This window comes from Xiphias gladius, chromosome 7 (assembly GCF_016859285.1).
Source record: "Xiphias gladius isolate SHS-SW01 ecotype Sanya breed wild chromosome 7, ASM1685928v1, whole genome shotgun sequence".
NCBI lineage: Eukaryota > Metazoa > Chordata > Actinopteri > Istiophoriformes > Xiphiidae > Xiphias > Xiphias gladius.
In genome coordinates this window covers 20,014,996-20,031,561 of record NC_053406.1, presented here as the reverse complement: position 1 = coordinate 20,031,561, position 16,566 = coordinate 20,014,996, and the positions used below count along the sequence as shown (strand labels likewise).

At 40.1% G+C, this 16,566-nt stretch overlaps 1 protein-coding gene across 1 annotated transcript; it reads right to left on the bottom strand.

The window, feature by feature from the left end:
* Nucleotides 1-4,227: 4,227 nt before the first annotated feature.
* slc13a5b (solute carrier family 13 member 5b) lies at nt 4,228-12,748 on the bottom strand. The gene is made up of 12 exons (XM_040129857.1): nt 12,617-12,748; nt 11,350-11,478; nt 11,118-11,254; nt 10,659-10,879; nt 10,339-10,519; nt 10,125-10,247; nt 9,778-9,990; nt 9,549-9,655; nt 9,314-9,435; nt 8,779-8,940; nt 7,575-7,712; nt 4,228-5,702 (listed from the first exon to the last, which is right to left on the bottom strand). Exons 1-12 carry the CDS (start codon nt 12,713-12,715, stop codon nt 5,577-5,579), a joined length of 1,758 nt encoding a protein of 585 aa, XP_039985791.1. The 5' UTR covers nt 12,716-12,748; the 3' UTR covers nt 4,228-5,576.
* Between the last annotated feature and the right edge of the window lie 3,818 nt (nt 12,749-16,566).

Genomic DNA, 16,566 nt, shown 5'->3' with positions numbered 1-16,566 from the left:
CCTTACTCCTGCAGTTTTTTTTTCCCCAAAGATGTGAAATGCCAGTGAATTTCAAGGTTTTCATATTGACATGGCACATACCAAATGGAATTAAATAATTATCAAGCACTGACTCTTTATACTTACTAAAAGGACTAAAAGTCCTGGATTTCGCCATTAAATCCACACTCAATATTCATTAAAAGTACCATAGTCTAAAACTTTAAGATAAGAACCATGTCTTTATAGATATTGATGGATTCATTCTCAAGCCACTTGTAATCATACCTTTTTGTTAATGATTTCATGGTTATTAATGGGTTATCAGTGTTTTTAGACCCATCTATGAAAAGGTCCATTTGATAACCCCTGACTGAACTTGTCCTCAGTTTAGCAATTAAAAGTAAAAGGATTTCTTTTTGGAAAGTAAATGTATTTAATCAAATTAGACGTAGCTGCTTTTTTTTTTGGTGTAACTGTAAAAGCCAAGAGGCTCTTAATATACCCTTAAACTGAGAAATAAGGGGTATTGAGATTAAGGCTTTGCTGTCCTTTTTATTTATTTTATAATGAAGAATTGTTTAGAGTGGTTTCAAAAAATAGAGTCCAATGAATCTAAACTGCTATGCCATTATTAATCTTCTTATCTAATTTCAGGAGGATGTGAAATTATCAAAGGGAACATATATATCTATATATATATATTCACCAGTAGGTCATGCGCTGACTAGACTCAGTTGTCCTTTATTCTGGCCACCAGGACATAAAAACAGGACAAAGAGGCTCAATGAGGAAAACTGCTCATCCTGTTTCTTACATTGAACAACCTCAGCATCAAGTGATGCTATCCTGTCGGTCTAAAAGAAAGGCATCATCAGTTTGGGGCATTTTGGAATAGAGGTGCATGCTCTTTGATCACCAAAAACGTCTGTGCTTTGTTTTGAACGAGAAAAACAGGCAGGCGACTTTGTACATGTCAATCCGAGGCTCAATTGAACAGGCAGTTTCATCAAAACAGTAGATTGCGAACTTCAGAGAGATGGACACAATAGCAGGGTTGCACTGCCTCAACCTCTTATTACACCTAAAAATGCCCTTTTTGAGAGTGAAGCGGTGCAAAGCGCACATGAACTGTGGTCATGCAGTCCGATGAGTCATCCTTCGCCCTGTTTTTGAGCACATGTGTGGCACACACAGAACAAGTGGCTTAAAGGGGAAATTTCCCGAAGGTGCAGGGTTTTGAGTGCGATTCCTGGCGAGAGGTAAATCCATGGCATCCCTCAGAAAGCACCAGTAAACATGAAGGGACCGCAAAAGAGAGCATATGATTCTGAAATGAAGCGTCTCTCTCTCTCTCGTGAAAGGAGTACAGTCCTTGTGAATGACAGAGCTCACATGGCAGGATTAACCTGCTGAGAGGCCCCGGGTTAAAAATGACCTGCCGGGTCCCTATCCCTATCAAGACCCGGTCCTCCGTCTTCCTGTGTAATATGTGCAGTATTTCTTCTTTTGCTGGAATATAACATGCCAACATGTTTGCCGTGTGATTTTGACTAATTTGACTAAATACAAATTAATTCAGAAATACGCATGATGTAGGCACAATGTCAACTGATTTTGACACAGGACCACAAGAACAGGTAATAAAACAGCACCCGCCTGAATCCCCTCATGATGTAAGTGGATATTGTGCTTTGGTAGTACATATTCTCATATCCCCAACTAAAGTTATAGTTAATCAAATTACTACACACTGCATGCCACTGAGTAAAACTGTGGCTTTTGGGGGCCCTGACTTTTTGGCCCCAAGAAAGGTTCCTGCCTTGCCCGGTTGGCTATCGGCCTTGCATATACAGTACCACAAAATCGGCTGAGAGCCCACAGCCATGCTAGCTGCTCTGTTAGGCTGGTGGACTGACTGGCAGGCCGAAGGGCAGCAATGACAGCATGGCTAAAAATCAAAATCATATCAGTCCTATTATCTGTGATAATCCAATCAACATGGGCAGCTTCTTTTCCATTCAGACGAGGCCTCATTCTTTGGACATACAGAAGATTATTTAAGTCTGAATAATGTAGTGCGCTTTTTATCACATCTGAATCACAGACAGTGCCCTGTTTTTCAGAAAACCGTCCACAGTACTTTTATAGTATTCATTATCATTTTCAAGTCATTTTAAGCAGTATAGATAAGCTCCAGATTATACTTCCGGCTAAAGTGCTTTGGGATTTGTTAACTGTCATCAGTATTTCTGGTATTGTCATAGTACTTTATAATGTACAGGACATTTTGATTTGGGGCACCTGATACAGAAGACAATTTTGGTGAGTTTTAGGCAAAAAAAAAAAAGTGTGAAGACTCAGATATATATTCCAGCAAGGAAATGATTGCAAGGTGGTTTTATCAGTTTAGCCTGATCAGTATGAATGTACTTTGGCCTGAAGAGTGCAAAGAAAGGCCCTCTGTCCTCCTCTGGATCTTTCAGTTTTTGGCTTGACTCTTGTCTGCAAGTTAATAGGATATTCGGATTGCTAACAGAAACCATCTCTACACAAAAGTCTTTATGTGCAGGGGAGGATTGATTGTATCAGACAGGCTACATATTGTGCTCATGTGTAACTGATACAGAGGAGGTGGAAGGCCAATGTGGCCTTAAAAAGACTTCCCATCCACAAAGTACTCTCAAGTGCAACAGGTGGACAAGACACAAAACCTCTGGTGTGCCTGGAAGATTTTTCTTGAATCCCTAATGGATTTATTTTTGACCTGAAGTCATTTATTAAGCTTCCTACTTGCTTACTCTGCAACAAGAGGGCCTAGTTTATAAGGAGTTAATAGAAGCGTGTTTTTGGGTTCACCAGAGGTCTTGTGTGTGCAGTCAGTCGCATGAAACCCCAGCTCAAAGAACAATTTGCAGGTTCAGTTTCTTACTGAAGCCTTACGTGTATATATAGCCAATAATGGAGGCTATGATACATAAGGATGTGTTTCAATTGGATAATTAGTGGGTGGCTGAGAGGCAGTAAAGGGAGAGAAAGGCACTGTAATTACATACACTAGTGGGACCCAAGATCATAGTGATCTGAACGGCTCTATGCACCCAACCGCTTGTTAACCACTTTTAAACCGTCTAACATTTTAATTGTCCAACAGAACTAAGAGCAGAGCTTTGATGGGATCCTTTCATTTCTTTCTCCCAGCTACCTTTGCTGCAGTGTAACGTGTTTTCCACTGTCACACAATAACGCTGACATAATTTGGTGCTGTTTACTGCCATATACTGTATGTACCTTGTGAATTATGATGACCTTTTGTCTTTCCTGTAAAACATAATGCTCGTTGTGGTGACAGATACTCCTTGGGATCCTCATAAGGCTGTGAATAAATTCTCAGGAGTATTTTAATGGAGAAGTGATTTCTTCTTTGAGCTCATAATGTTTATGATGCAAGACAACGCTGGACAACATAACTGCTTTGACCCTTGTCTCACGCAACATCTAAGCAAAAGGACAATGACACAGAGCTCTAGCCTACTTACATTAGGTGTGGCCTTTCAGCGCAGGATTACAGTAGTTTGCCGCACTATGTTTACAGGATTATATCATCTTTATGGACGAGACTGGAGGTCACTAAGCAAGAGGCAGTGCAATACAAAACACAAGTAATTTTCATATTAAGTTGAGAAAGAGTTGACTGGTGATTAAAGTGGGATCATTTTTATTTTAGAAGGCCGTGAGGGATAACCATGCTGTTTTTTTCCTCTAAGACTGAGTTTTCTTTCCACCTGTTTTACCGAAGCCTGTGAATTGTTTGAAAGATTATACCAGGCCACACTGTTAAGATTCTGCTGTAAAATCAGCATCTTAAATTTTAAACCTAGTGTTTTTTGTAGTATTTAAAAATATTGTGTGCACAACTTGAACCACGGACGATATCATGCCTTGTTCGTTAAATAACGCCGTATATGTAAAATGAATGATTTAGTCAATGTAAGTTGTTTTTTTCCAGTGTTATTAAATCACTATATGTAAAGGGAATGTAACAAAAAAGAAACATTAAAACTCTCTATATTAAGACTCATGTCTTTTATTTTTTTATAGTTTGTCACAAGCCAGTGAAATGTTGGTTAACTCAGTCCCCTGGTCATTTTGGCAGAGAGGAGACTTCATTTATCATTCATATGTTCAAAAGTCTTGAAATGTAAGATAAAAAAAATTAGAAACAGTGATTATTAAATACCATTTTATTGCAATTCAGACAGAATTCAGTATTGCAGTGAGACATTTCACAGTGTCGTCACATACTTTATTGACCAAAATATTAAAAATGTGTTTACAGTACGATAAGTCGGTATGTTTGTACAAGCCAGACACAAAGTTCTTACTTTTGTATTGATGATAGATTTCAAAGTTCAACTGATGCTGGAAGTATCATATCCCCTCATATATATACAGGTCAATGTAGGGGTTGATTAGGATGCAAGGGGGAAAAACACGTTTACTTGTAGTCTGGTCTCTGCTATTAAATACCAAAATAGATCACCTAACTCACAGTCTTTGTTAGTATGAATTTGTTTTCAGAGATGCGCATGTAAAATTCAGCACTTAGAACTGGCAGTGGAAGAAGTATTTTACTTAAGTAAAAGTTGTAAAACTATGATTTAAAAATACTCCATTGCAAGTAAAAGACTTGCAGTCAATATTTTACTTAAGTGAAAGTACAGAAATATTGACACAAAAATGTATCAAAAGTAGAGCATACAAGTAGGTACTGGGACTACCCTTGTCATATTATTATATGTAATGTTGTTGGATTATTACTATTATATTTACAGTTACATGGATTTTAATGTAGCATCTGGTTGAGGTGGGGGCTAATTATAACAACTCCGTATGCAGTTGGGTAGTTTAATCTGTAAAAATGTATCATATTTTTTTTTTTAAACTGATATGTTTTCAATGCAAAATCTTAATGTGAAAAGTAACTAGTAACTACAGCTGTAAGATAAATAAAAAAGGACAATATTTCCCTCTGAAGTGTAACTTAAGTAAAAGCAGAAGTGGCAAAATATGTAAATCCTTAAGTAAAGTACAAGTACCTCAAAACTGTACTTTGGATTGGTGGACTTGGGTAAATGTGTTGTAAAAGTTATGTTCGTGCTATGTTATCTTCCTTTGATTTCCCTTGATATACAAAAAGAATTGACTTGAATGGTGTCTCTAGAATTGACTGGAGTCTCTTAGAAGGAGTCTCTTAATTTAAGCAAATAAATAATGAGAGTATGAATTATGTCATACTGTTTTATGAGCATAAAGTGTGACTTCATTATGATACAATGTAAATTGAAAAAAAAAGATTTTAATCCTTCTTCCACTCTTCTTCCATTCCCATTCATATTCATAACCACTTTCTTTCACAAACAATACTCAGGTGTCAAAGAAAACAAGCCCTGTGGGGCTTGTATCCTAACAGCAATCAGACGCATGCAGTCCACTGTGTGGTCCTACGCTGTTGCTCTGACCAGAGCTCTTTGCGTGGCACTTGTGGACAGGGAGGGCAGGGTTTGCATGGATCATCTCCTTTGGTAGATCCAGGCTCACACTCCAGTGGCATTGGCCCAGACAGGGAAGGAGTCCAGGTTAAACATGGCCTTGCCCCAGCTGTTGATGGCCAGTGTAATACACAGGATGCCAATGATGTTCATGACTATTCCTGTTCTGGCCTGGTGGAGAAGAAGAGTATGCAATGATCTTAAAGCAATATCTCGAGATTTTGAGAAATATAATGTATCATTTTTTTAAATTTTATGATTTATCTGTTTTCTTGAGTTAGATGAGAAGGCTGATAACTGTGAAGTCATTATCAATACCTGATGAAGATCTCTGTTACATCAAAACGTTACTACGGGCTATCAAAAAAGCATGCAGATCTTTTTTCAGACTTTTGCCTTCAGTTTTTTTTTTTTGACCCCTTTGCCTGTAAAAGGTTTTTGGATGTGTGCACTCTACACTGTTTGAGTAAAATCAATATCACTCTCATATCTGTTCAATAAATATAAGGCTATAGTAGGTGACCATAGGAATGAAATGTCCCAATTTTTAACTGTGAATTAAAAACAAATAGGAAAGAAAGAACGGGCAGCAGAGCAGACGGGCAGACATCTCGCGTTGTGCTGGTTTTGGCCAGTAGAAGGGGCTGGTTTTCTCAACGTCGCAGCTTAATACCACTCTTCTTCTACTACTAACCACTTGCTTGCCTAGTTTTAGAGAAAACTGCCTGGCAAAACTCAACCAGACACTAGCAAGTGTCAAGTGAATCCACAACATCATCACAAACGTCTTTTCAAGCCAGGAGGTAACACAGGGTTAGAATCAGGGGTGAGGTTACTGGACTTACGAATCATACTACCAGGTGATAGGTATCTTAAATTTATAGGCATACGAACTACTTGGATGTAGGCTACCATGCGATCTACAAATGTAGTGCATAATTTTTAATTTGACATATTTAACATGCTATTTGTTTAGCAGATGTTGACGGCTAATGTGGGCCACCTCTGTAACTTGTTTTACAAGTTGTAGATGGGGAATATGACTTGGCCTGAAAAAAAAAAAATTGAGTACGAAGATTTTTTATAAGAGTGGAAAGGAAAGATTGCGAAAGAGAAGTAAGTGAAAGAAAGAGGAAGAGAAAGACTGGAGGAGAAGAGAAAGGAGAAGAAAAAGTTAAGTCTTATTAGTTAAGTTAAGTCAAAGTCAAAAAGTCAAAAACTGTCCCCTTTTTTTATTGCATAGATGAAAACATCTATGCAATAAAAAAACAACCCCATCCACCCATTGTAAAGACATTACGTTAAATTTAGAGGTGATGCAACTGCATACAAAGTCGCAATTAGAAATGATTCAGACATTGCAAACTGACGTTAAGGTGTGGCCACACCAGTTGAAATAGATTCAGCTTCACCAACAACATGCTTATCCTGATGCTTATGAATCTGCTTTGTCAACAGGGCTGTTCCGTCTGAACACACCTTAACAGTGTTGATTTTCTCATCTTACTTTTGGCAAGAAAGCCAATATGCATATTTCCCAAAATGTCAAACTATTCCTGTTGTAGTTTTAGGTCACACCAACAAGTGAACATGGGTTTCAGAAATTTAACAGTGTTAACAGTGGCCTAAAATGTGCTATATTTAAGTTTTTGCTATCACTACGCAGCCAACATTAGCTTTAACAGCTGTTTATTCACCAGTCTAGAAGAAATTTTGCGAGTTCAGCATTGAACTTCATTCCTTTACTCACCAAGAGCTGTCTCCAGTGGTGGAGAGCAACGCCAATTTCGACTCGTTTTGCTTCTATTTCTATCACTTCTTTTCTTCTACTGAAGTTAGCGTGCTACCCACTTAGCCCCGTCCTCTTTAATACCAGTTTGCGATAGTGAGTCATTGCAGTATTCAGTCTGCCCTCAGTCCAGCATGAGAGGACAAAGAAGTAGTGCTGCCCAGAGATAGCAAAAACTTATGGCACCTTTAGAGTGACAGCATATTCAACATATAATTTACTGAATAAACCCAACAAACCACTGCCACACTCACCATGTCAGCAACCTTGAGGTATCCGTAAGAGAAGACTATGGCATTTGGAGGCGTAGCAACAGGCAGCATGAAGGCGAATGAGGCACTCAAAGTACAAGGCACCATGACGTACAATGGATTGATTCCAATGGACTGAGACTGCAATTACCACACAGAAAACTTCAACAATAGGAGACAGGGATGAACACAGCCTCGATCACAAAAACTTTGATACCTCTGGATGACTTTTTTCCTGCAACTGTAAACACTGACTCATAACTCAGAGTAAAATATGTGCAATTCTATGTGGAGTGGAAACGCTCATTAGGTGGGCGTAATTAAGATGTAATTCCTGCAACTTGGTGCTGAGTCATGATATCTAAAATAGAAAAGTGCTACATATGTAGCAATAATGGCAGACTACTAAGATGCAGAAAACATTACTCTGTGGAATTTGTGTCTGAATTACATATCCTGCAGCACAGTAGCTTACAAGTGCACAGTAATTTTTGGTTCCCAAAATAAACAAAGGGTGAAAAGACTTAAACTTTAGAGTTAGTCTTCTTTAAACTGTAGGCTGCATATATCAGGCCGCCACAATGTCAGTGTTTTGTCTTGTCAGATGTTTTTTGTTCAAAAAATCAAATTGTACAGAGTCACTAGACAGGATGACACATAAAGTGACATGCCACAAGCCATGACTGCCACAAAGTGTCATCTCCCACTTTCAAATGCTTGTAACTGACCAGATGCTCTTTTCTTTCTCTCTTTTCTTTCTATCTCTATTTTCACACGAGGGTTAAAACAATATCTATTTGAATACCCCCTGCTTGGCACTGTCTTTCGCAACCCAGCTTTGGTGTTCTGTTCAGTGCTCAACTAGCGGGCACAGTAATGCCATTCTTCAGCAGCAGCAGGGTGGGCAGCATCACAAGGCACTGGACTGAATTGGTGTGTTTGGCAGGTTATTAATGGGAGGAGGGGCCCGGGGAAGGGGACCAAACAGATTCAGCCTGAATGACCAACTTGATGGGTGCCCAAACAATGGAAAATGGTCTGGTTCCCACTGGGAGTGGTATCAATGCTGGACTCCAATTGGGGAAATTTGTTCAAAAGAAGTTACACTAGGAAGAACCTTACTTCACTGAACCACTGATGCTAAACAACACTGTCTGCCTGTCCTTTTTTTTATATGAGACACATTTCACTCTCTCTGAGAACTTACCATTGAGGCCAAGACAGGTAGGAAGAGCGTTGCTGTGGCCACATTACTAGTGCACTCAGTGAAGGTAGCAATCAGTAGGCATAAAATGATAGCAATTGCCCAGGGAGGGATATTTTGCAGGGGAGTCATTTGATCACCCATCCACTTTGAGAGTCCTGATTCCTAAAGGGATAAACAGTACATACAAAAACATATATAGTGTTAAACTCTTTCCTGAAAAGAGTTCCAGGAACTATACAGCTGAGTTAACACTGGCTCGAGCAACACATTCAGAGGAAAATTTGAACTAGCAGCAGTAGGAAATGTTCAATTTGCATTAGCAATAATTAATACAGCTCTGATACGCAATCCCTTGTGCATAGGTAGGCAATCTGAATCCAGTGCGAGAATGGTGGACTCTAACTAAACACAGCCAACCATGAGGCCATCACCCCCCCCCCCCCCCACCAGCCAAGACATAATCATTCTTACTGTATTGTCTATAAGCTCTTAGCCCATTTTTCCCAAAATCATTATGACTGTCTTATCCACTTACTTCACTGCCCTTGGCCAAAGCAAAACCTCCTCCAAGAAGGAGCACAATGCCCCATGGCATCTTCTTTTGGGCAACTTTCCAGGTGAGCAGAGGTGGAGTTGGGCCAGCGGTTTGATGGGGTACTACGGATCCAATAAATTCAATGTCAGTGGGAAATCACTGCACAGTCTCCACCTCTCAAAACTTGGATAAAAATATGACACATAATCTATATTCCTCCAGAATGATGGCTCACCTGTGTCAAAACTTTGAGTCCTCCATGAAAAGAAACGTGGGGGCTTAGAGGGCAGTACAAAGAGAAGGACAGCAATGAAGATTGCCACGGTGGCATCTGTCACATACCTGAGGGGTGGAGTGATGAGAGAATGAACAAACCCAGTTATATGAATGTTTTATCAAATAAATCAGTGTATGAGCTAAAAATACGTATAGAATTAGAGATACAAACATATTTTTATACAAACTCTGCTTTGGAGTTGAAGATATCCGTCGCCCAGCCATCGACAAAGCCTGGATCCCTTGTGAACCACATTACCACCAGCAGAGTGAAGAGACCCAGGACACTGATCTCTCCAAAGGACATGGCCCCCAGCAGACGGTGCTGCTCACGGATCACATTATAGGCAGCAATCTCCTTCTCTGTCTTCACAGCCCCACAGCCCCATGTCTTCTTAAAACTAGAGGGATCAAACGAGAAGAAAAAAATCTTTGTGTCACCTCTACACTCACAGTCCTTAAGCGGTAAAAAGTTTCTTGATGCTGATTCAAGTCTCTGTCACTATAATTAGGCTTTAACCATCACAGAACTCACTTGAATCCCATGAAGACAAACTGAAGCCAAAGCCAGGCCAGTGTGAGCATGAGGATCATGTTGGGGAAGGCAAAGCCAAACCAGGAGGCAAAGTTAATCACATCTTCATTTTGAGGGAACAGTCTAAGCAAAACAAAAAAAGGGAATACAATATTTCAATAAACAAGGTAGTTAATATTGGAGTACTACTTAGAAATGATAAGAAAACACTCACTGGTTCATTTGGCCCTTGAGCACAAGATTGGGACCAGTTCCTGTCAGTGTGGCAGTGCCTCCGATGCTGGCAGCATAACAAACACATAGGGTCATTCCTTTACACATTTTCCGCCTTTCTGCTGCCTCCCTATGCCTGGCAGCCTCCACTGCAGCATCTAAGAAAGTCACCACCACTGGGCCTTCAAACAAAGAGCGAGGAATGAAAACAGCTGCTAGCAGCACAGTTTTATCAGTAGGAAAAGTCAGTGATGCTGTGCATTTTCTTGAAAGTTTTTTCTCGGCAAAACGGATAGAACATTGTACTTAGTCGTGGCTCACCTTGTCCCTCACTCTGTTTCTCTGTCTGTGGAGGCTGTTTGCTGTCCGGCTCTGATGTCTGAACCTGCTCCTCTGAGCTGAGGATCTGAGGTATTTCTGCATCACTGTTGTTGAGCTGTTCCAGCACGGCTTGGACAATAGGCACCATCATGGCTGTGGTAGCCGTGTTACTGATCCACATGGACAAGAAGGCTGTCACACCCATGAAACCCAACATCAAACTGCCAGTAAGATGAAAAAAAAATCCATGTTAGTGGCCTTTGATTGAAAGAGAGGACATTAAGTGTTTTACAACAAACGACAGCAAAGAAAGAGACATTTATGATGGCAATGCAAAACATGAAGATAGTTTCCTTATCTTTATCAGGTGTCTTTATATCATAGCTGATTAGATATGCTTTTAAAGATGACAAGCCAAACCGAGAATCTGTTGTGCAGGCATGAAACTGAGCCACTCACAGCGCTGGACGCACACCAACAAAGAGCAGCACCCTCAAGGCGATGCGCTTGTGCAGATTCCAGTGCTCCACAGCAACCGCAACCATCAGCCCCCCCACAAACAACAAGTTTGTGTCCTTCAGGTACTGCATACACACCTGAAACAGCAGGATCACGCGGAGTGAGGTGTGTGTGAACAGAAATTCGTCCCTGCTGACCAAATTCTTCACACTGGTGCAGTTATTTTACTTACGTCTTTGGATTGCATGATGCCAAACAGGGGAAAAAGGAGGGCTGGGAGGAGAGCCGTTACAGCCAGTGGTAGGACCTCTGTGCACCAGTACACCGCCATCAAGACTATCACATAGGCACATTCTGCCTCCTGCATAAAAACATGTAAATACATTCTGACAAATGCATGTACACAAACAAACACAAAACGCTTTTTTTTCTAATTATTTTAAGAGTAAAGATCCCTTCTGAGCAGGTGAAAAATAGCTAAGCTATTTGAGCTATGTAAAACGGCCTCTGAGATCAATAAGTATTATATAATTCTTAATGGGATGTTATTATTGTTCAAATGGTAAAGATAAGTGTACCTTTTGCTAAATTCTTTCTGTTCATACGCTTGCGCATGCAGTACATAGACTGTAATTCTGAGCTCTATAAACAACCCTCAAACAAATTATGATTGTTTTATGACATTGTCATGTATCATGTTTAACTGATCTGAAGCCTGTGTAATTAAGACTTTAAAGAACTTTTTTCCAGTTAATAGAGAGTGCCTTGATTGCTTTTAGATGGATGCTCATCAGAAATCCTTTGTCTTCAGTTTTTGCAAAGAAGCAGAGGATCCCAAACTTTGCCCACTCTCAGTCTGAGTCTCCATCTCACCAAAGAGCACCTCTGTTCATATTAGGCTCAGGCATGCCTCTACTCCGCGTCCTTGTCTGTGCTTATCATAACATGCTTACAGCCTATGTGCATGTCTCTGCGTCACATGTAGCGGTAGCAACGTGGACAGAGCCCTTTGACTCTGTGTTCCCACGCTGGACGTGACCCCTTCATGTTAACAACAAGAAGTTAAAATAACAGGACTTCAGAGTGCACCAGCCTCGGGCGACAGCGGACAGTTCTCATGCAAGTGCGCCGTGCACTTGTGTGCCGCATCAACAGGTGCAAGACGGAACCGGCGGAGACTCGTTCGCTTAAAAGGCATTTTTAGGCACAAAAAAAAAAAAAAAAAAAGTTTATGCCGAGTTTAATTTGCGCATGAATGTAGTTCCTTCGTGTGTTAAAAGCGCATGCACACGAAGGGAAATGTTTCCCATTGCCTGACATTTCAAAATTAAAATCAAACAAATGTAGTTGAGTGTACGTTGCCAACTTATTATAGATCCAACATTTCAACTCTTCTCTGCCAAAATTCCGATCTGTCTCCGAATTTCTCCACTTTTATCCGTGTGGCGAAGTTTAATCAAAATCAATGTATTTCTTCATCCAGAAAATCAGTTACATACCGACGTCCCGATCACTAGAGGCAGTGGGAGAAGAAGAAGCGGAGCTGAGAAGAGGATAAGCCCGTTCTTAACAGAGCGGAGATATTTGAAGAATGCCATCGTGCAGGAAAACGGAGAAAAGGAGGCAATCGCACCATGGATCGCGCTTTTGAGGCGCAGTGGAAAGGAGGAGGGGGAGTCCCACAGCAGATAAAGGAGAGGCGAATCACAATGAGAGAGAGAGAGAGAGAGAGAGAGAGAGAGAGAGAGAGAGAGAGAGATGCTGGGGCACTCACACCAAAACAAAAGAACTGACGGATTGATTATTCAGAGAATCAACAAAAAAGTTCCTCCACATAAGCCTATTCAGCAAAACCTCCCAAACAAATCAGAAAAAATAAAATAAAACAAAACAAAACAAAAAAAAACCATTTGCTCCTGGCATCACTGATCACCAATATTGGCTAAACAGCCCCCGAGTAGGCTAAACTTAATAACAGGTTGAGGAACTTGAGGTTCCCGCTGCTGCCAAGTCATATGGACAGGTTTTCACCAGTCGAAGCCATTTATTAACTTCTTAGTATGGTGAGGAGGAGTCCGTCGTGAGTGACCTCGCGGAGTTTACTCATGTTGGTATCCGCCTTTTAATGACAACATTGATGGAGAGTCACAGCCTTTGCATCAGAACAGCTGACATTACTGGTAGGTCCGTGATGCGCCGACGTGTGAAGTAATATTTCATCTACGAACAGCAACATGTGCAGATCGCTGCCCGGAACGCGCCAGCCTCGTCGAAAACCTCCTCCCACACAGCTTTTCTTCCCGAGCACCAAGGCGACGGGGTACAGTTATTTGAATCATTACTCAGATAAATCTCAGAAAATGATCAGTAATGGGTAGTCAGACACGTAGCCTTGAATTTAAAAACACTGAGGTGATGAGTCCAGACTTCCACGCTGTGAACCCACCCACCAAAGAAACTCTTAAGCAGCCATCAAAAGCACTTTTGGAAAAAAAAAAAACAAGTTTTCAATCATTTCGTGAATTCTTTTAAATTTCCTTAAGATTTGATCTCCCCAAATGCTCCTACACATTGCCAGGATATAATTGTGGGGGTTGAAACGTCAAAAATCAAAGATTAAAAGTATTACATGGTTTCAGTCATTCAGCGTCAAAAGTGGTTGCTACTGCCAAGTGGATACATACAGTGTATAACGACTCTCCATCATGGAACCTTAATGACCCTAGAAAACAGTGGAGTTTCTGAAATTACCTGAAGTGCAATCTAAAGGCCCCCCCGGGAAATGATCTAACCATATCTCCTTCTCAGGCAGCTTGTGGTCAAGAGCAACAACCTTAAACCTTATGTTGACACCGAGTAGCTGCTGTTCCAAGGCTTTTGTACAAATTCCGCAATCAAACCTTTGCTTGTATTATGTGCACTAATTAAGTAAATTACATTTCAGTGAATAGTTGCCGCTCCTTCTTCTGTGCGTTTCTGCTAGCCCGAATAATTCAGCCCATTTAACCCTCAACAAAAAAAACACCTCTCTTCCTCTACAGCCTTTCAAATATCTGTAACTCCCAGCACAGAAACTATTGCAAGTGAGTGTGTCACTTTCAATCAGATTTAAGAACAGGTCATTAAACCGCAAAAGGAATTTTCACAATGCACTGTAATAGGTTCACAATACTGTGATGAAGGGGAAATTGGGAGAACAATTCTGGGCATGTAGACAATACCCCCCCCCACACACACACGTCCGCCAAAATATGGGCATTTCAGCAAATTAGATTAGTTTCATTTGTGCGTATCAATCAATGTGTGTATTAATTTATTTGTGTGATTGTTAAAAGATTTTATAAAAAAAAAACTGACAGGCTACACGAATGCCCAGCCAAATGACTCGAACTGATAACTGTGTGTCTTTCGGTAACGGAAATGTATTTTTTCCCTCATGCCAGAGGAAAGCATGGCTTTCTCCAACGAAGTCCACTAAACTCTATATAAATGCATGTTTTTACCAGCAGGCCTCATATTTCGACATAACAGTAGCGGGGATTTTTCTTTACTGCATTGTGTACGTGAAAAAATTGTTCTGGTTTCAGATGTAACCCTGTGCTGTTTGTTTGCAAATTTTGCGGTACTTAGTTTTCTTGATTTAACCTATTATTTCAAGGCACATGTTACATTTTGTTCTTTTGTTCAAATTATGGTGTTCAACAGTGGGTGAGATGATGTTTGGTACACGTTAAAAGAAAAGTATAGGAAGAAAATTGAGAAATTGGAAGTGTCTTGTGGTTGTTTTCTCTGTGCTCGCGAACTTGGAATTCTTTCTGGTAAAAAATAATGTTTCATTCCACCTCTGCCATTTCAGATTTACTGTTTTTAAAAAAGACCTAAAACCTGTTTGTGCAAAATATCAAGTCTCAAATTGGCCAAGCACGCAAGAATTCTGTAGCTAGTTACAGGGTCATCTGAGTCCATTTGTACCAAAAATGGTGAATACTGGATTAAACTTGCATGAGGAGAGGAGAAAATGGTTGCTGTGTTATGAGGGATAACATAAAGCGCTTTATAAGTGGCTACAAGATGGCACACTGAACCGAAAACTAGTCCTTCCCTCGGCCCATGTCCTAACTTTCCACCAAATTTAACTAATGAACAAGACAAACAGAAAATATGACCTTGCTGGCACAGGTAATACTGGCAGAGGAAACAACTTTCATCTCCTTGGGCTGAGGCAATGTGCTAATGAGAAGTAGGTTTTCACCATTCAAATAATTTGTCACTTTTTGAATGAAAAACATCTGTAGCTTTTCCTGTAACGACATGAATTGTTTGTTTTTCTTGTTGTTAAGGGTGTCAAAGGTCACCTCAGGCTATTTTTTTTCAGCCCACAGAGAACCATGTAACCTTTCCTCCAGTGAATTTATTAGATGACAGAAATATTATTTTGAGTGGTGTGACGCAGAACAGAGGCACAAATTGTATTAATTGCAGGGCTACTATCATGCACTGAAATACCATGCGCAGTATGCCTCCTTTTATCCACTCCCTTTTTGATTCAATGTAAGCTCAGGATATTTGCAGCAATCGCTTTAAACCAAAACCAACACTGTGTTTTGGGGCATAAAACACATCCTACTTGGAAGTTCTATAAAACAACTGAGAGCAGAACTAAGAGAAGAACATGATATGCCAAGCCAAGGAATGTCATGTTCTTTGGCAGTAGCTTGTCCGTAAAAGTGCTGACGGTAATTATGCTGCATTGATGGTATGCTGAGATGAGAGAAGCTTTTAATTTGTTTCCCTGTAATTGTGAGTCTACAACCAAGTGTGGGATTTCAACAGTCATATAGACTCATTTTTAACAATTTTGAAGACATGCAAAATTTATTACAATTTTAACAGTCCACTTGTTGAGCTTTGACAATAACTGCCTTCATTCAGCCGCTTTGTCCGATCAGTTGCGCTTCTTTAGATTAGTTTTGACTTACAAAATACGCTTTCAAAACATCCGTACATGAAATTGCGCACACTCAAATGCTGTTTGAAGCGTCCTGTGAGGAGCGAAGAGCACCTTGCCAACAGCAGGACCCATACTGCAGTAAAACCAAAAGCTGATCATTGCACATTGAGAGGCATATTGCGATAATCTTCAGTGGTTCATATTTATCAAATCACATCCCTGTAAAGTAAAGGTTTGCAACTGCAACGTGTAGTGTAGAATCCAACTTGAAGCATATCCTCACAAGTTATACTCATTCATAACCATCTCAGAGAATATATTTAAATATAAATGTCGAATCAAACAGTGTAACAACATGACATTTTCTGTATAAATAAGAAATTATGTATTAAAGTGTGTGCCAGTGTTCTCAACTAGAAACAATTTTTTTTTTTCATTCTCTGTTTTCACATTTATGTTTAATTAAGGGTCCATCTTCAAAATCACTGCAAATAGCCA

Coding starts and splice junctions, on each gene's coding strand:
- slc13a5b (XM_040129857.1), bottom strand. CDS start 12,715: ATGGCATTCTTCAAATATCTCCGCTCTGTTAAGAACGGGCTTATCCTC. Junction 10,248..10,338: donor CTCAAGGGCCAAATGAACCA/GTGAGTGTTTTC, acceptor TGTTTTGCTTAG/ACTGTTCCCTCAAAATGAAG. Junction 7,713..8,778: donor TACCTGTCTTGGCCTCAATG/GTAAGTTCTCAG, acceptor TGGTAATTGCAG/TCTCAGTCCATTGGAATCAA.